Genomic DNA, 20,610 nt, shown 5'->3' with positions numbered 1-20,610 from the left:
TATACGGGCTAAATTGCTGACCTCAATTTAATTGTGAACCCATTAATCAGCCGCTTACGCGTGTTATAAGAATGCACTCTATCGTCCGTTAATTATCCTAAATTGTGAAAAATAGCAATTTTCAAACACCCATCCAAAAATTCATTTTAAGTGTTATATACTTGAGCTTATTTTTCATGATTTTTAATGATACACAAAACTTTTTTCTTTCAGAAAAAGTTTTGTGTATCATTAAGATATGAATTTTTTTTTTCAGCAATGGAGAATTATGAATTTTTTTTTCAGCAATGGAGAATGACAGATCCTCTGAAGTTTTTGTTGGAGTGGGGGAGAGAGCAGTGCTGGAGTGTGGCCCATCCCTCACTCTGAGGGGGGAATCTTCATCATCCATGGCAGAAGAAGTGCTCACTTGGAACAAGAAGGAAGACACGGGAACACAACTTATAGACTGGTAAAAAAAAATTCTTAGCTATTTTTTTTCGATTTTTTTTTCAATGAAAACTGCAGGCTTTGCAACGATATAAAAAGAAATATGATTACAATTCCGGTTATTATGCATAATATACGTTTTTGTCTCGTCTACAGCTTCATTCTCTATACATAAGCATTTTTATTGGACGCATTATTAGATGGTGCAACACTATTTTTTTTATAATATATTGTTAAAATAAATCACAACGCACTTTTTTATCACGGTTATATATTTTATAGAAGGCGTGATTCAATTCGTACATTTTATTTGGAATGGCCAAGCAAAGTCCTTTCCGAGTTTCAAACCCTATTTCAATCCATAGATCCATAAAACCATAATGAACCAAAATGGGGTTGCATAGTGATTTGGGAGAGCTCAGATAATCAATTTGGTCGACCTAAAAAAGACAACATTTTCGAAATGTTTTTTAAAGTCCGCCTCCCCCCCCCCCCCCTATCGAGAAAATCCTAGATCCGCCCCTGATGGAACCACTCATTGATTCGATCCCAGGTCACTTTTTGGATCTATTTTCCGACTTCCATGTTTGGCCGACCGACCCAGAATTTTTTATTATGGCGTCTCGCGCGCCAAAGTATAGTATATTTGAAAAGCGAGCGAGACAAAAAAAGGCAAATTTTTAGTAATTTCTTCCAAAAAGTGGCCGACGACATTTTTGGTCTGTCTTTTTTTAAAAAAATCGCCTCAAAAAATCCTTGATCTGCCCCTGGTTGTACATGCAACTTAAACTTCTTTTCGTATAAAGGCTCGATTATTGTGGCGCGCCAAATTATAGTATATTTGAAAAGCGAGCGAGACAAAAAAAGGCAAATTTTTAGTAATTTCTTCCAAAAAGTGGCCGACGACATTTTTGGTCTGTCTTTTTTTTAAAATAATCGCCTCAAAAAATCCTTGATCTGCCCCTGGTTGTACATGCAACTTAAACTTCTTTTCGTATAAAGGCTCGATTATTGTGGCGCGCCAAAGTATAGTATATTTGAAAAGCGAGCGAGACAAAAAAGGCAAGTTTTTAGTCATTTCTTCCAAAAAGTGGCCGACGACATTTTTGGTCTGTCTTTTAAAAAAAAATCGCCTCAAAAAATCCTTGATCTGCCCCTGGTTGTACATGCAACTTAAACTTTATTTCGTATAAAGGCTCGGTTATTGTGGCGCGCCAAAGTATAGTATATTTGAAAAGCGAGCGAGACAAAAAAGGCAAGTTTTTAGTCATTTCTTCCAAAAAGTGGCCGACATTTTTGGTCTGTCTTTTTTAAAAAAAATCGTCAGTGACGCAGAAAATCAGACAACCAAACAATTTTCGATTTGCTCGAAAAATCAATTTGGTCAACCTAAAATAGTCGACAAAGTTTTCGCGATTTTTTTTTTCAAATCCAGCGCCTCAAAAAATCCTTGATCTGCCCCTGGTTCTACATGCAACATAAACTTCTTTTCGTATAAAGGCTCGATTATTGTGGTGAGCCAATAATGGTTCGCCCGGGTTGACCTCCATACACCGAAAATGCTTATCATACAATTTCATACAACAAAAACCGTTATCATACAATTCCATACATCAAGTGTATAGAGAAAAGGCTTGTCATACAATTTTTATACATTTTCGAAAAACAAAAGAAAAAAAACTAAAACATTTTCTTCGGCTTTCTGAGAACAATTGAACAGGCTGGTAACGGGAAAAAAAATTGTATGACAAGCATTTTCGCCATAAGGGATAATTTTTTCGAAATTTTTTGCAAACCAGTTTTTGGAAACTTCAAATGAATTGGTAGCATTTTTTTCAAAGGATGAGAACAAAATGCGAAAACAAATCCGTTCAAATTCAAGTAAAGAGAAGCAAAGCAGAACATTAAGAAACTGAGGTTGCAGCTTCTAAAAAAAACTTTTTTTTTCTCAGGTTTTCTTGTCTGTTCAGAGATTGCTTGGTTTATTAGATGTGCTTTAATGTAATTTGTGCCACATTTGAAAAAAAAGTTTCCGAAAATTGTTTGTCAAACAATTCTCATAAATGAGAAATTTTTAGTCATACAATTTCCATTTATGGCAAAAATGTTAGTCATACAATTTCCATTTATGGGAAAATGTTTATTATAGAGATTTCATAATTTTCTGGACGTATGGAATTGTATAGAATTGTATGACAAGAAATTTCCCATTTATGAGAGTTGTATGACAAGCATTTTTGATCAACCCGGGCGCATTGTTCCAAAAAATGATACCAAAAAACTACAAGTAGATCTTAATTAGGCTTGTAGATACACTTTACGTTTTGGCTTGTAGATACCTGCATTTGACTCAGAACTATCATCAATTTAGGTTCCAGTACCCAGAAAAGTACGGCATTCTCGGTTTGTTCAACCTCGAGATTTTTTATGTGACGTCACAAGACAATGGTCAGTACGAGTGCATTATTCAGAGAGATGGAAGATTTGTACACATCAACGTCAATCTACAAGTTGTCGGTCAGTTCCCTGATTTCAATCATTTTATTTTAACATTTGCGTCAAAATTTACATTCTCCTTTTTCTGGTAATTTCAACACGTATATTCATGTCGAAGGCTCCATTCAAAAATTTTCAGCTTGATCTGACAAATTTAGATGCCAAAAAACTGTTCATTTTATAAATTTGATTTTTTTTTTCAGAAAACCCGCAAGTGGACACGGGCAAAAACGACATCGAAATCAAAGACATTTCAGTTCATGAAACAACTTCATTTTGGTGTCCGATCAACTCGCAGCCGAAGTCAGAGATTAAATGGCTCTTCAACTCTATACCAATATCACTCGGCGAATTCTACAAGGTTTTTCTAAATTGTGACATGCCTGATACCTCATTGTTTCTACTATTCTCAATGAATGACAAAAAATTTGAAAAAGTAAATGGAACGAAAAACTGAAAAAGTGATTAAAAAATAAAAGGCAAAAAAAATTGAAAGATGACAACTTTTAAAAAAAGTTCTGCATATTAAACTTTACTTAACTAATTGGCCTTAGTCTAAGCATTTTGTGCTGCTTGCAGACCAACCGGTTATTCTTGTTTCTTTCGCAGAATCTTATGAATAGGAAAAATTATAACGCTCCATGGTTTTCAGAGTTTTTAAGAATCCCAAAGAATTGTTGGCACTTTTTCCTACCCACCCTGCAAATTTATTGAAGTGAAGTGTTTATTCACATTGTGCGATCGTTATAAAAATGGATTAGGGTGCACTAATTAAGCAAAACTGCTCGTATCAGGGCGAATAATTGAATGTTCCGACTGTCTATTAAGGTCTATGGAGGTGTAATAACATGAAAAAAAAATAAATGTTATAAAATGAAACGAAATTTAAAAAAAAAATTGAGTTTTTTGTGAAAATCATATCACCACAGGCAATATAAAATACCAAGTGATAGATTTTGCTCCTAGTAACAGATCATTTATGGCAAATAAGCTTCCTTCAACCAATTTGGATTTATTTCTAAGACGGAACAAATCTCCGTTAATAGCACGAACTATATCGCGCGTTTATTGTCCCATTATGGCCAAAATGGCACACTTCTAAACCCACATAACTTTACAAAAAAGGTCACAGGTGAAATAAATTGTTAATTTAAATCTCAGGACAACAATACCTTTTAATAATATTTTAAAAAAATTCGTCAAAAATGGCTAATTAAATGGTCGAAACTTGTCTCAAGAAAGAAAACACCCTGAGCACAAATATTCCGTTACTTTCGTTACGTATGAAAGCTGGAGCAAAAATGAATCAAATAAAGTACACTTAGCAGCAACGAAATAGAAAAAAAAGATATCAATTAGAGTGAGAAAGCTTTTCAACACGTTTCCAAAATGTGATCCGTCTATACTGAAATGATTATCAATATTGAGACATCGAAGCGCGATGATTATATATAATTAGTTAATAGACTGAGGTGTTTGCTCTGGTAGTAGGTTCGCTTAAAAAATTTTGGTTGCTTAAGAACTTTTTTGACAATTTCTTTTTTGAAGTTTCACTTTCATTTTTTTCCGATAATTTCTCCTTTTGACAACAAAAATTAGTTTGAGTAAGTTCTTTGACAATTGATAACGAGGATAAAAAGAAGGAGTGCTCTCTTTCGGCACTTTCAAACAGCCGGTTAAGTCGTCAGCGTCCGTTCAACTGACTTGATTAAGACGATTTAATTAAGACCATTTATCCATGAGGGAAAAGAACTTAAGAACTACATGCAATTTGTTTGATTATTTTTTGGGCTGGGTAATGTTGCTTCATCCTCATGCAACGAGCAAGGATCATATCGGCCTCGAACATCCGACCTTCCGATTGAGAAGCGGAGACGTCACCACTTCACCACCGCTCTTGTGTGATGATAAATTGTCATTGTAACAAACCAACCTTGAGAACACATTATTACCATTATTTCATAAAAAGGCATGCGGACGGAATGGAATAATTAAGCCATGACAAACATATTTGTTCTTCATACTTAACCTTGTAAAACCACTTGTTACACAATAAAATTGATGCTCCAATGAGATATGTATGTGTATGTGTGCGCATGTGTGTGTGTGCGGGGGGGGGGGGGGGGTTATGGTACAAAAAAGAGTTGAAACTTGAAACATGACAACACATTAGAGTTTTATTGGCCATTCTTTGTTGTGTTTCTTTGTTGTGTCGCTTTTTCTTTGTTGTGCGGATCTGTAGTGGAACATCCGATGTCCGCCTCTTGTGATTAATTAAACATATCAATAAAAATGACTCATATGAATATTTGAGTGATAAATATGTGTTTATATATGCTCTGTTTGTCCGGCTTTAAATTTGATTATAATATATTAGATTTGAAAAGTTACGCCCTTCCTCATTAAAAACTAACTAGCCCAAAGACTTCTTTCATTCACCAGAACCTCAATTTAAACTATATAAAATTTTGCAACTTAACTTATTTTTGTTGAAAATTGCAAAAACCATTGACTATTGGAGCTATAAATGTCTGATTTGATGTATTTGATTAAATGAAAAATTGTTTAGACCAATTCGGAAGGAACAGAATTGAGCATCTATGGAATCGAAGCTGCCGATCAAGGAATTTTCCAGTGCCTGGCAACCAACGGCTTCGGCTGGGCGTCTACCTTCGGCCACTTGCACGTCAGTCAACAAGGTTGGTGTTACTATACATACATCTATTTCTCTCCGACGTTCAGTTAGCCTAAAGACAAAACTCTAGTTAAAAATACGCTTGAAACGTTCAGACTTGAAACACATATTCGGTAATTAGATTAAGTGTTGAGTCACGTACTTGGTGGGAAGTTCCTCGCGGGCGGCTTTGATTCAAAATTAAATCACCTCATGATAAAACCTGATTGAAGTTTCATTGAAAATCTGATCGATTTTTTTCATGTCCTGTGGAATTGTAGCCAAAATATCCCCATTTTTTCATGTTTCTTTCTATAAAAGGAGACGTGATCAGAAATTCAATGCTGATAAAAAGACAATTTGAGCAGACTTACAACTAGTCGAGTAGGTTCCATAACAAGATTATAAGCGGAACTTGCAACCATCCAGGCGGTAAAAGGCGGTAATAAATCGTCAACTTGGACCCTGTGGGGAATCTCGCGCTTCTGAGAATTAATTAACTGGCTAACTTGGTCAAAATTAGACCATTCTACAAGTTTAAAGAAACGCGGTACGAAATGCGTTATTAATAAAATGCGTCTTCAAAAGAGTTCATATTTATGAACGAAGCGTGATTTTAACTCGAAGTTCTTAGATTAATGTGGTTTTCGTTTCATTTTAAATCAAAAGACTTTCATATGTTCTGTTTACAAAACATGGAAGAGTTTTCCTCAGCTGACTCAAGAACAGAGTTCCAAGTTTCTTTTCTAGATGAAAATCATGATTCACTATCGCAGAGGTCGAGAAATGTGTACTTAATGTCAAAGAAAACAAGACTGCTCGTATCGGGGCGAAATCCTGAATGTTCCGACTGCCTTTTAAGATTTATGGAGCAGTAATAACACTAAAAAATTCAATGAAATAAAACAAAATTAAGAAAAAAAATTTCTAAAATTTGAAATTTTTTATGAAAGTCATCCCCCCACACGCCATAAAAAGTACAAAAATATAGATTTCGCTTCTTGTAACAAATCAATTATGACAAATAAGCTTCTTTCAACCAATTTAGAACGATTTCTAAGACGGATTAAATATCCGCTTACGCGTTAATAGCTCGAAATATATCGCGCGTTAATTGTCCCAAATTGGCCAAATTGGCAATCTTTAAACCCCCATAACTTTACGAAAAATAATCACAAGTGAACTATCTTTTCAAAATTGAGCTTATGACAACAATACCTTTCGAATGATATAAAAAGTTCCGTCAAAAATGGCTAGTTAAAAAGTCGAAATTTGTCTGAAGAAAAAAAACCCACCCCGAGCACAAATATTCCGTTACTTTCGTATGGAAAATCGCAACAACAAGATTGCTCGTATCAAGGCAAAGCCCTGAATGTCCGACTGCCTCATAAGGTCTATGGAGCAGTAATAACTTGAAAAAAAATTGGGTCTTATGCACTAAACGGCCCAAAATCAATTTTTCTACATCGTAAGCTGGAAATTATGCGATCAAATTTGATTGGGTAATTTGAGCCAATCAAATTCAAGTTCACGGCCAGGCATTCCGATCATTTTTTCTAGCAGATAAAAATATTAGCCGAAATTGCCGAAAAAGTGGAACTTCGAGTCAAATTATCAAATTAATTTTGAGTCACTTGTGAAACCTTGCCCAGACAAGCAAAATTCAGTAAAATAACTTGACAAAACAAAATTCAATTTTCTTTATCATTTCGGCTAATAATTTTGTCTGCTTGAAATTTCAATTGAAATGGCGGGTAATGTCGTTGGAATTTGATTGGCTAATTAGCCAATCAAACTCATCCACAATAATTTCAGCTCAAGAGTTGTAGAAAAGTAGAAATAATGACTTTGGGCCGTTTAGTGCATAAGACCCAAAAATTAAATGTAATAAATGAAAATGTTTTTTTTTTTTCGATCAAAGTGATAGATTTCTCTCCTGATAGCAAACAAGACTGCTCGCATATCAGGGCAAAGCCTTGAATGTTCCGACTGTTCCTTAATTCATATCTAATAGTTTTTGGGAAACGAAAATATTGAAAACCTATACATTTTGGACAATATCAAAGTATAAAATTTTGAGTCGTACGAAAATAATATGACCGATAAGCTAGCCTCAATTCAGTTTGGAACAATTTTCTTGTGCGGGATAATTCGTCACGCATAAATAATTCGCGTTACGCTCTGAGCTTTATGAATAAACTCTTCGAAGCGCGCATAATTTAGTCCAGAACATGGCAAATTTGGCAATTTTCAAACCCCCAGAAATTTACAAAAAAAATAATTGGAGGTAAAATATCTTTTTTTATTTGAAGTCAATATCTTCACTGGGGTTTGAAAATTTTTTGTTGGAAACTATTACTTCGATCGGTGAAAATTGACTGAATAAAAAAACCACACCGAGCACAAACTTTCCGTTTTCTGCGTGCTTCAACCAATTTGGAATGATTTCTAAGACGGGTTAAGTCATCACATGTGCGTTAATAGCGCAAAAAATATCGCGCGTTAATTGTCCCAAATTGGCCAAAACTGCAAATTGGCCATTAACAAATCAATTATGGCACATAAGTTTCCTTGAATCAATTTGAAACGATTTATAAGACGGATTAAATCTCCGCATACGCGTTAATAGCGCGAAACATATCGCGCGTTAATTGTCCCAAATTGACCAAATGGCAATCTTTAAACCCCCATAACTTTACAAAAAATGATCACAGGTGAAATTTTATTCCAACTTTAAGCTCAATGCAACAATACTTTTTGCATGATACAAAAACTTCCGCCAAAAATGGCTTAATAAACAGTCAAAATTTGTCTGAAGAAAAAAACAACTCGAGCACAAATATTCCGTTACTTTCGTTACTCCAGAACAAAAAAAACATAAGACCTAACTGCTAACTAAATTTGAAAGACTTGTATCAATCAGAATCTGATTAAGGGGAAAGCAAAGAAAAATTTAACTGCAGCTTTAACTGAAAATCAATCAAAATAAACAGTGACTCATCGCTATGAATTTGTCTGTAACGCTATTTTGTTTTATGTTTCTTTTTATTCTGATAAAATTTTTCCGGATTTAAAAAAAAATGTTGAACAAATTACGACCTGTTAGGTTGTTTGATTATTTAATTATGTTAGAATTAAAAATTAACCCGAGAACATTATTGTGAGCGGGTGAACATTCAGGGTGCGATGAAAAAACGCCCAAGCTTCATAAATTCATACACATCATTCCCAAAATCGAAAACTCAATTTTTTGGCTCTTTTATAAATTGAATAGGAAACAAATTATTTTGGAGGAAAAAATTGGTTTTCATGTTTTTTGTTAAGAAAAGCAAATCGATTATATCTTTGACGAATCTAGGTTTTTCTCGAGAGGGGGGGCCGTAGTCCATAGATAGAGTGATCTGTACAAAATAAAGTCAAGCAAATCTTTAATAGGAAAGTAAAAACTGTTTTTGAGACAATAGTGCTAAATATTTTGGTGCAATTTGCCAAAAGAGTTTGCAAAATGAGCGAAAAGCTACAAATCTTAGCTGTTTTTTTTTTCAAATTTGCACTGTTTCTTATCGTTTTCTCATCTATTTTTTCCAAAAAAAAATATTATGCTGATCGGGTTCAGTCAACGTAACATTTCTTTGAAAGAACCCGGTCAATTCATTTATTTTTTTTCGAAAACGACAAGAAACAGTGCAAATTTGAATAAAGAGTAAATTTTGTGGTCTTTTGCAAATTTTGCAAACTCAATGGCAAATTGCTCCAAAAAACGGAACATAATTGCTGCTTTAATTGTGTATCTTTATTTAGGAAATAGAAAATTAAAGGAAGCAGCATTTTTTTTTTAAACAAACTTTGAGATCTCATTTTTTCGGACTGACAAAAATAACGTTCGCCCGTTTTTCTAGCGCTTTGCTAGACAGTGGAAAAACTTATTTGGCCGGCAAATTTTTTTTTAAAAGCACAAGTCGTATTGTGATAGAGCCACAGTAAAAATAAACCGAGTTAAAAAATTGGACGATTGGACGATCTTCTAAAATTGTTTCATTTTTTTTTGACGTTTTAGCTTACTCAGTTGGTCTTCTGAATAATCTACAAGCGCCAGTCTCTCTTCTGGCTCTCACAATATCCAGCAGATTCATCCAGCTAGGATGGACACCCCCCTCGGTTGTCGAGAGGGGGAGCGGTATGGGTGGTTACCACAGTGACAGTACAGGCACCACTTTGAATCAGCCGACTCCTTTGAGGCCTATAAATATCCAGGGATACGAAATACGATACTGGCCGGCTGCACAAACTAACAGGTTGGCTACTCAGAAAAAGGCTCTTTTCCAGAACCCCCCTTGATTTTTCTGAAATTCAAAATATGAAAGTCTATTTAAAATTAATTTTCATTTCTTAAACTGCATCAGAACGTGTCAGCTTTAGTATATGCCTAAAAATTTTGCCCTTGTTTATCCTAAAACTACGCAACTGACCACCTAAATTAATTTTCTATGCGAGGAAACATTTTACTCGTTGTTTTTCACCTTTTAGGTTCAAGATGATGAAAACGAGGCCGGGTGAGACTTCCGTCAACATAACTGACCTCACGCCTCGAACATCATACTCATTTAAAGTTCGCGCACTGGATATATCTGGAGGTTACGGCGCTTTTTCAGCCCCACTCAGCTCCCCGACTCTTCCCGAAGTCCTGAAACCCGACCGGGTTCAGAATCTGAAAGCCGACAGCGTTTCGTCGCGTCAAATTGAACTGGTCTGGGACGAATTAGATAAAAGATTTGGAGTTTTGGATTACGAAGTTTTGTACAGAGAGGAGAACACAGCGAATGGATTCTCGCGAACTAGTGTAGTTACGACTAATCATTTCACGGCAGTCGGATTGCAGGAGTTTTCGAGGTGAAATTTTTTATACTACCTTAAGTTTTTGGTACTAATCTGGTGCTTCAAATTGAGTAACTTCGCATTTAAGTTTTCTTCGTTGAGTTTTTCAAATGTCAAACCTTTGATGCGATTAATCAGTTGAAGTTTTTTTTATACTTATTAGGTACAACTTTATGGTACGAGCGAGAAATCAGTACGGCTTCGGATTTCACTGTGAGCCAATCAGAGAGCAGACTCTAGCCGACTCGCCCTCGGGAGAACCGACTGAAGTGAAGGTGTTTGCAGACTCAGTTAGCCGACTGATAATTCAGTGGAAACCGCCTCTGCTGCAGGACTGGAACGGTCAACTCACCGGTAGGCCAATTGTTTTTTGGCTATTTGGCCAGCGGTTTTGTTGGAATAGACCAATATTTTCAGTATAAAATTGACGTTTAACAAAGTTTGAACAGAAAAACTGAATCAAAATTAAAACTTGATGAGACAAGAAATGTTTTGACCCTTAATGTATCCCAGATCTTCACAGCCAATTTTGTAGATGAAATTAATTTCGCTCAAAAATAAAGTAAAATACTATGTTTTTCTTCCCATTGATCTTAAATTAATTGGATGCTAAAAAGCGATTTGAAGCCAAATTCGATAAACAAAAAAACTAAATAAAAGTTTTTATAAAATAATTAAACTATTCTTAATAATTTGGTTTATTTAGGTTACTACGTGAAATACCGCGAGAGAAGCCAGTCCGAATCGAAACTGGAAAAGTACCGACTGCAAGACCGAGAACTGTTAAGGTACATATCGGCACTGGATACTGGCGAGCTGGACAGATCGGAGACTTCTGAGCTGGTGCTGGGAAGCCTGAAGAATGACACCGAGTATGAAGTGTCAGTAGCTGCAATCAATAAGAACGGAACTGGACCTTATTCTGCGTGGATTAGAGGGAGGACTATGGAAAATGAATTACCTGGTTAGTAATTTATTTGATAATGTGGGTTTTTTTAGTCTGTTTATTTAAGTGAAGCTCTGATGAAATGAGCTCCCAACTATCGTACGTAATTCAAATAAAAATGAGTGTTAAGTTTTAAGAACAGTTGAGCGTACTTTAGAGCGACGAATATTTTCAACAAACAATAAAAAAACTTTTTTCAAGGTTGAATGAAATAATGTAACTGACTATTTGTTTAAAAAAAATTGGACAAAATATCAGTCTCGGGCAGTTTTTCCTGAAAACTTTGACTGAAAATGGCATTTTTTGCGCGCACTCTCCTTAAATTGAGAATATTTGGACGACAAAAACGTTTTGGTTTTAGTAGAAAAAAATAACGAAGGTGCGTATGTACATACTAGTAGACTAAATCTAAAAATTGCGGCGGTCCGATTTCTTCAAAAACGGGTCTTTTATCATTTTAATGCCAAATTTTCGCAATGATTTTTGTGGTCAACGAACATGAAGAATGTAAACTAATTAAAAAATGCGCCCATTTTGAAGTCTAAAATAAGTTTTTTTGCTAATTTAAACAAGAGGAAAATATGTCAAAAAATCTAATTAACCTACAATTTTAATTTTTACGATCAATAAAGATGCTCATGATTGTCGATACTGCCAACATTTACCATCAAATTTAATGTTCTGTGACTGTTCTACTTTGTTTTTTTAGAAGTCGCGATCCCTGGCAAGTGTGAGTTCTTCACCGACGTCATCACTGACACCAGCATTGGACTCAGGTGGAGACCCCCCAAGAACAGCAACTCCACCAAGGTACAATTTTTGGAAAAAAAAACAAGAAAAAAACGCGTTTTTAGACACTTTTGACAAATTTTGATCAAAAAGCGCCATTAGAAAAATTTTAGGGTCAGCCAGCCAACAATTAGGGTTTTGAAATAGTACCACAGGGGGAACCTTTTGGGTAGTCAGGGGGTCAAATCCTTGAGGGAGGGGGGTGTCCTCCCCCCTTCCCCTATATCCGCCCCTGGTAGGGGGCACTTGAAATACATGCGCTCCAGTATTATATTCAACAATTTGTTTTTACTTGGAAAACTTGCCAAAATTTTTTAAGCTCCTTATCAAAATCTAAAGAATTTCACTTGGCAGTGAAACCAAAAAATTAATCTGAAAAATGGGAGTAGTTCACCATGAAAAAACGGGCAAAAATATTGGATTTAAAAAAATTTAGAACTGACAAAAGTTTTTGACCAGAAAATTAAAAGGAACCCTTAAGTTGTTATTAAATCTAGAAAGTGGTTGCCTGAACCTGATTTCAAACGTGATAAGATTTTACCAGGATCCGTTCTCTAGATTTCGGCGCGACTTTTGACCACAAAATTGCACCTGAAATTTTTTTATCGCCACGACATTCAAAGTCAGTTTCTAATTCGTGGACTTGTACCTAGTACGGGAAAACTATTCCAGATTTGAAACTATCTGAACCTATTCTAAAAATTTGAACCTACTTGAACTTATTCTAGAAATTTGAACCTACTTGAACTTATTCTAGAAATTTGAACCTACTTGAACTTATTCTAGAAATTTGAACCTACTTGAACTTATTCTAGAAATTTGAACCTATCTGAACCCGTTTCAGATCCGACATTACAGAGTGCAGTGCAATAGACTGTACACACTGCCTTGGGATATGGCCCAGGTAGTTGACAGCAGACAGTTCAGTTTCACCTTCACAGACCTGGAACCAGACACCACATACATCTGTGCTCTGCTGGCGTGGAACTTCAGTCCAAAGATGTCAGATGCGAATGCAGTCCACATCAACGTCAACACCAGAGTGAAACGTAAGTAGTAACCACAGCAGATTCTGGCTCTTTTCTAGTTATTTTGATCTCTGAATTTTAATTTAAGAAAACGTATTTGAAATGACTTTTAATGTTCTTAATAGCAATAAATCGTGTCAGCGTTAGCAAAAGAGAAGTTTTTTTTTGCAAGTTTTTGCAAGTTTTTTCGCATGCAAATGGCCGTATGAACAGTTTTTAAACAATTTTATGTTCGTTCTGTAATAAACATTTGGAAAATGGTTGGGAAATTGGAAAAGAGACCAGATTCTTAATTTAGTTAAATTAAGGATTGATAATCGCACTAGCTGAATGCTATCTTTTTTCGTTCATTTCAATTTCAAGTTCAGATTTCGGGCTCAAACATTGGTAAATTACCATTTTTATTAAGACACAGATAGTTGAAAATTAAACACGACTAACCATTTTTGAGGTCAAACGAAGAGCTTTCAAGAAAGTTTGTGTAACGATAAAAAAAATTTTAACCAAAAATTTTGTAAAATTTTTATCAACTTGCGGACAATTTATTGCAATCTAATTACCCCCATAGGTAAAAAATGGAAACGATGGCAAAAAAACTGTTTCAGAACCATTAGAGTTACCACTTGTAACTCCTACGAACTTGAAGACACTGCCCTTGACCGAAGACTCAGTTAGTGTTCGCTTCGACGCCAACTACTCCAGAGGTCAAGTGTTCCAAATCAGATGCATGCCTCGAATCATAGAAGACAACAACATACGAGAGCGAATCATTGTCGTGAACACGAGCAACACGTATTACTACTTTTCAAATCTGAAGCCGAATACCGAGTACTTGTTCGATGTTCGGGCGGTTAGGGGTGAGAAGAGCAGTGATTGGGGGTTGCAGATCTCGGGAAAGACTCAAGAAGATGGTAGGTAATCCAGATAACAGTTGATATAAATCAACAGTGATTTTTAAAAACTTTTCAACACCACATAAGATTCTTTTGTTTTGCTTCTGTTACGCGAAGAGAAGACGTTAGGATTCTTTGTGACTTTGAATGAAAATGTCTTATGTCGTGTTGAAAATTTTTTAAGTTTAAAGTCACATAACGTTTTCGCTTCGGGTAACAAAAACAAGCCCACTTACTTTTAAGCAATGAGCATACGACACTGAATGAAATGGCTGTGATATACGGAGGACAAGATAATCGTGACAAAATGGCTTTTAAAATATCTAAAAGAGCCTAACTTTTTTCAAAGTTTATATGATACAAAAACAAAAACATTTGACAAACACAGCAACATGTGATATCATCTATTACGTTGAGAACACTTAATATTGTTTAACTTTTTCAATTTTTTTTCTGTTTATCGATACTTTTTCATTTTAAATTTTTAACTTGATACTCAACAAATGACAAAATTGAAAAATGATCTTAGTTTTTAATAAAACTGAACTGAAAAACACACTTGAACAAATTGCGGTATTAAAATGGTGCATATACAAAACAGTCCAATACAAAATAGTCCGAAAAATCATGTAATGGAGGAAAAAAACAGTCCAATACAAAACAGTCCGGTTTAAGGTCGCCAGTGGGCGCGCTGTGCGCGCGTCGCCGCTCTAAATTTTGTATTAAGTCCTACCCTCTGTTGGCAAGCTCGCAACACGTTGGCGCGACTGCGGCGGTCACTTTTTATTCATTTTGTTTGTTGAACAAAAGACAATGTGATGATGTGATGATGATGTTTGACTGTTTCCAGTGCCCGGCGGTCCACCCGAAGAGTTCCGGGTCAGCAGAAAAGCAGACAATGCTCTGACAGCACTTTTGAACTGGAAGCCCCCCTTGAATCCAAACGGGAAAATCACAGGGTACCTCATATCATACAGCCAACGATTCGACGGTGAGTCACAACTCTTTAAAATATATAGTACAAGTTATATATTTTAAAGCTTATATTTATTTTATATATTTATAAGCTTTAAAATAAAGCTTATATTTATTTTATATATTTTACAATTTATATATATTTCTAAATATATAGTACAATTTAAAGTTTGTTGAAAAAGAATCAAATACACAGTACAATTTAAAATTTGTTGAAAAAAGTATTCAAACAATGAAAAATTTTCAGACAAGGGGTTGCTTCAGACAAGGGGTTCGAAGCTTAGTTTGTTAGGTTCGGAAAACACGACTGCGTAGAAATTAAATTGATTTTGCAAAAATAGTCTGGTGGGCAAAAACTGAATAATCAGTACTTTTGCCAGGAAAATGTAATCAAGTAAGTTTTGTACATTTCAAATATATATTTTTTCGAAATTCAAAAATTCGAAGTTCGAAGGTTCAAAAAGTTCAAAATCTTTCAATCAACTTTATTTTTGGTTTTTCTTTCGAGTTCCTTTCGAGTTTCTCGACCATCTGTTGGCTATGATCTGTTCTCGTTTGCAGAGAAGAACTGGGCGATGGAGCCGGTGGAGGGCCCGTGGTTGGAGACCAAGGTGTCCGATCTGCAGCCGAGTACCATCTACTACTTCAAGGTGCAGGCCAAGACAGCTGTGGGCACTGGACCCTGGAGCTACATCAAGACCACGAAGACAGGAGGTATGAACACACTAATACATTAGAAGCGGCACTCGCCAGTCGAGAAACTGGATCTACTTAACAACTGCCCCCTCCCTTTGGTATCCACTTAATAAATAAACAAATGCTGTAATCTACTTAATATCTACTTAATAAAAATAACTTGGTAGCTACTTAATAAACAAGACTGCTCGTATCAGGGTGAAGCCTTGAATGTTCCGACTGCCTTTTACGGTTTATGGAGCAGTAATTACATGAAAAAATTATATGTAAAAAACAAAATAAAATTTTTTTTCTAAAACTTGAAGCATTTTATGAAAATCATCCCCCTACACGCCATATAAAGTACAAAAGAATTGATTTCGCTCCTTGTAACAAATCAATTATGACAAATAAGCTTCCTTAAACCAATTTGGAACAATTTCTAAGACGGATTAAACCTCCGCTTACGCGTTAATAGCGCGAAACATATCGCGCGTTAGTTGTCTTAAATTGGCCAAAATAGCAATCTTTGAACCCCCATAGCTTTACGAAAAATGATCACAGGTAAAATATCTTTTCAAATTTAAGCTCAAGAAAACAATAACTTTTGAATGATATAAAAAAATTCCGTCAAAAATGGCTAGTTAAAAAGTCGAAATTTGTCTGAAGAAAAAAAAAAACCCACCCAGAGCACAAATATTCCGTTACTTTCGTATCGAAAGTCGGAACAATAAATAAAAAAACTTCTTTAAATAAAAGCAGTAAATTAGCACTAGAGCCTTCTATTTTTTTTTCGAATTCTGATGCAATCTAATTGGTCGCAAATACGACAACTTAATCTACTCAACAATTGCCCCCTTTTCTTAAAAGGGGTCAATTGTTAAGTAGATCCGAGAAACTTAGCCAAAAAATTTCATGTAGTCTTTGAACGAGGCTTTTAATCGAGGTCCAAAACTCGATATTTTTTAAATATTGAACAACGTTTATAAAGACTGTTTTCTTTGCGAATCAACAGTTTTATCTAACTTTAAATGATTTATTGTTTCATTTATTGAAGACAGTAACGACGGAACTTCAATGCTGTGTATTATTTTTTGTTAAGACCAGTTTCGACTTTTAACTAACAGTCTAACTGTTGCAAAAATGCCTGAAAACAATCAATACGCTAAGTTCAACTAAAAAATGTTCAAATAAAAAATATTTACTTATGATCACCCTTTGTTATGCTATGGGTGTTTAAATTTTCCCAATTTAGAATAGTTAACGCTCGGTATGCTTTGTTTTAGTCAGTCAGTTTTCACTTGACGCATAGACAATTTTTTCATCATCTGGCGCAGATATTTTTGCAAATTAAATTGAAACAACTTTTGTTCCCAAATAATACAATGCAAGGCGCAATTATGACTGGTAAAAATATTGAGTCCTAAAAAATGGTTTCCAAAAAGTTGCCACTTTTTGAAATCCATCAAAATTTTCTAATGTCGAACAACTCAGACATTCTAAAAAGCTTTGAGCCCATTTAAAGCTTTGCTCTGATATCAACAGTTTTTGGAATGTTTAAACTCGACGTATTTAAGACCAATTTCGGTATTTTAGATTACAAATTTGTAACAGAATTTTCCGTGTTCAAAAAAACCAGACGGAAAACTTGGATAAAATTGCTTCGAGACTTTTCCGTTCAAGTACACTACCCACATTAAAATTGAGACGTTTCAGCCAATTTCAGTTAGAATCATCTGAAACAATCTAGTTTAGCGACAAACACTGAGTCACACGCTGATTGCTCTCGTATCGAACTTAAGCGCACCGGAGCTATCGTTCGTTTCTTGTCAATGCCGTTATTATTCGATAATATGTAAAAATATTGCTGTGATAATAAATTGGCTGAAATGTCTCCGGTCGAATCGTCTTGATTTTTTGCTGAAATGTCCTTTTTTCAATTTGACAGAAGTGCCTCTATCCGAATTGTCGCGGCACCAAATTATCTTTTTGCTCTTCAAACGTATCATGCCTTGAGCTTTTTTGAGTTCTAAAATATTTAACCGGTGATCAACCAATGTGAAATTATGAGTTTGGAAACTATTTCCTAGCATGTCAATTCGGGATATCGTAACCGTGCTTTAAATGCCAGATTTTCAACGCTGAATATATAAATCCGGCTCAAAAATGTTCCAAACCAAGTATAAGCATGCCTTTTGTTTGAAAAAAGCGTTATGCAAGGCCAATTGTATCATTTTTTCTAAACGATTTGAGTTTTTTTTTTTAGAAATTTATACAAATTTTGGCTCACCAAGAACGAAATCAACTGTGTTTTAAGATTATTCATGAAATTCAGGGTTTTGTCTTGATACAAGTAGTCAAATTATGGCTAACTAGCATGAACAACTGAAACTGGTATTATTAGTTTCTCAACTTAGTAGAAGAGAAAAAAAGCAAAACAATTACTGCTTAAGTGGCATTGATACTAGATACAAAATGAGCTTTTTAGTTGAGTAAAACCATACGGGAAAGCTAGCACGGTTAGCTTAAGTAGATCATATAGCTCTGACCATACCGACCATAGCTATCATTTGCAAAAAATAAATAGATAAAAATCAAAAAACAAAATCAAATTTTAATTTTCATTTTTTAATATTATGTGATTGAGCCTGCAGCAAATGAACCGCAAAAAAGAAACTTGCCGCAACTAAACCCTGAAATTTTATTGATCAATTAGTTCCCGCAATAATGATTAGCTAGTTTCTGGAAAGATTTCACGTAGAAATGAAAAGAAATAATCCACTTCTTATGATACTGAGAAAACTTTTGAAAAAATTCGTTTTATAATCCAGTTTACGACTGAAAGAGCTTTAATATGATACGTGACTAAAACTTCATGAGTTTTTCTGAAGGAATCAACATCAGATGGAGAAAAAATCCACTTTACGCAGTGTTTTGTTCCCACTACGAGAGCGGTTGGTGCAAAAAAAACGTTGAAAAAATTTGTGATTTGAAATTGAAAACAAACATTGCAGAATATGTTTACAACAGAACAAACCCTGAAATATAATTTTTGAGGTTAAGTATTCTTGAACCAAGTTACTTTCAGGTGTCATCAATAGAAATGTTGGTGAGTACTGGCATTGGGTTGCACCATGACTGATTTCCAAGTTACGCGGATTCTCTGAAAACTGTTTTCATGTAAACATTTGTGATCTTGTGATCAGTTAAGGTGGTTTGAAAGTTTATCTGAATTTCAGTCTAATTTGATTGTTAAGCTTAATGGTGTGAAGTAATCTATAAACTGTTTCTGAAATTTTTCTGATTTTGCAAAGCCTCTAATTGAAAAAAGGAGAGTAAATAAACCAGCCGAAGTTTAAACCAAACGAAAATGCGCGGAGTGTATAAGCTATAGCCGAACATTTACAACATGAATGAATTAGCATAACTTTCGTATCTGTTATATAATTGCTGATCGACACTTCGGCTGTGGCTGTTTTACACATCGGCTGTTTGATACTTCAACTGTTTTACACATTGGCTGGTTGATACTTCGGCTGTTTAACACATCGGCTGATTGATACTTCGGTTGGTTTACATACCACCGAAAGAAAAAAACATATTATAAAGAACTGCGTTTTCAGCCTACGCTGGAAGTGGAGGCAACTCACATCATGCAAACGGGGGCGGACCAAGTGACTCATCGGAGATCGGGCTGAGACGTGAACATGTGTACATTATCGTCGCAGCAGTCATCGGAGCATCTCTCATTGTGATTTGCCTTATCCTCGCTTTTGTGGTGTGTCACGTGTTCTCAAAGACAACAAGCAAACATAGGTTGGTTTCTTGAAGGCTTGCTTCAAAGATCCAGGGGGTTGAGAAGCCCCACACTTCTAAGATAGTCCGGGATGTTTTGGGAACAGCGTTGAAAGTCGATTAGGCTTGGCAAAGTTCCCAGATGTTCTTTTAGCTCAGCGTTTCGGCAAACAAACGTCGGAAATGATCTCGAAAAAATTCCAGTTTTTCTTAAAAAAAAAGGCGACAATAAAAAATGCAATTAATAAACGTGCAGCCACAAAACAAACTTAGGACTTGATTTTGTTCTTGCACATAAGGGAAGTCAAACATGATTCACAATTAAGATATAGAGGACTCCTAATCTTTCAGAAGAGCTCTCAGAATAAAAGATCAGAATTTTGAAACAAAAAAAAATTTAAAAAAAAGAAGAATTTCACAAATAATTGGTTTATAACGCGTATTTAGTGTTTTAAGTGCCGCAAATCTTGGCGTTTTTTGCGTTCTGCTGCAACTTAAAAACTTAAAAATAGCATAAAAATAATTATTACAACTTTGAGTGTGTTTTGGCAAAACTTTACCAACAACTTCGTTTTTTTTTTGCAGACTGAATCCAATGCAATTCATACCAACTGCCGAGACGAGCTCCACCATGCAGACCCTGCAGACCTTCAACAACTCCAACCCCCCTGACCTCTGGGTGGGCCACTCGCAGCAGGGGGTGCCGCCCGGGATGAACAACCCCCACAACATCGGACTGGAGGTGAAACAAATAGAACAGGACGCACTGCGCAAGTCACCGCCAAGTGACACGGTCACAAGTCAAAACGGTCAGTGACCTTAGAAGACAAAAAAGACAGATCTTTCAACGTGACAAAAAAAACGATTTAGTCATAACCTTTATTGCATCAAGGGTATAACCTTTTATTGCATAATTTTTTACTACCTGGATGTTCCATTGGTTTTTGAACGCTCCATATTTAATGAACGTTCCATAGTAAATGAACGTTGCATATGTTTTCTTACCACTTTGATTTTTTCTAGTTTAATATTTTT

The 20,610-nt window shown here is 35.3% G+C and overlaps 1 protein-coding gene across 4 annotated transcripts in view; it reads left to right on the top strand.

The window, feature by feature from the left end:
* The window catches only part of LOC134842935 (neogenin-like), a 66,074-nt gene that overhangs the window by 37,541 nt on the left and 7,923 nt on the right, over window positions 1-20,610 (top strand). For all 4 annotated transcript variants that reach the window (XM_063859466.1, XM_063859464.1, XM_063859467.1 and 1 more), the window contains 15 exons: window positions 286-451; window positions 2,801-2,946; window positions 3,129-3,286; window positions 5,495-5,624; window positions 9,657-9,894; window positions 10,127-10,489; window positions 10,638-10,828; window positions 11,181-11,438; window positions 12,130-12,230; window positions 13,054-13,258; window positions 13,843-14,148; window positions 14,981-15,121; window positions 15,667-15,819; window positions 19,404-19,596; window positions 20,161-20,384. In XM_063859466.1, coding sequence (XP_063715536.1) covers window positions 286-451; window positions 2,801-2,946; window positions 3,129-3,286; window positions 5,495-5,624; window positions 9,657-9,894; window positions 10,127-10,489; window positions 10,638-10,828; window positions 11,181-11,438; window positions 12,130-12,230; window positions 13,054-13,258; window positions 13,843-14,148; window positions 14,981-15,121; window positions 15,667-15,819; window positions 19,404-19,596; window positions 20,161-20,384 — 2,973 coding nt within the window. The remainder of the gene's footprint in view (window positions 1-285; window positions 452-2,800; window positions 2,947-3,128; window positions 3,287-5,494; window positions 5,625-9,656; window positions 9,895-10,126; window positions 10,490-10,637; window positions 10,829-11,180; window positions 11,439-12,129; window positions 12,231-13,053; window positions 13,259-13,842; window positions 14,149-14,980; window positions 15,122-15,666; window positions 15,820-19,403; window positions 19,597-20,160; window positions 20,385-20,610) is intronic.

Source organism: Symsagittifera roscoffensis, chromosome 3 (assembly GCF_963678635.1).
Source record: "Symsagittifera roscoffensis chromosome 3, txSymRosc1.1, whole genome shotgun sequence".
NCBI classification, from domain to species: Eukaryota; Metazoa; Xenacoelomorpha; order Acoela; family Convolutidae; genus Symsagittifera; species Symsagittifera roscoffensis.
The sequence above is the reverse complement of the archived record's forward strand: the minus strand, read 5'-3'. Positions and strand labels throughout refer to the sequence as shown.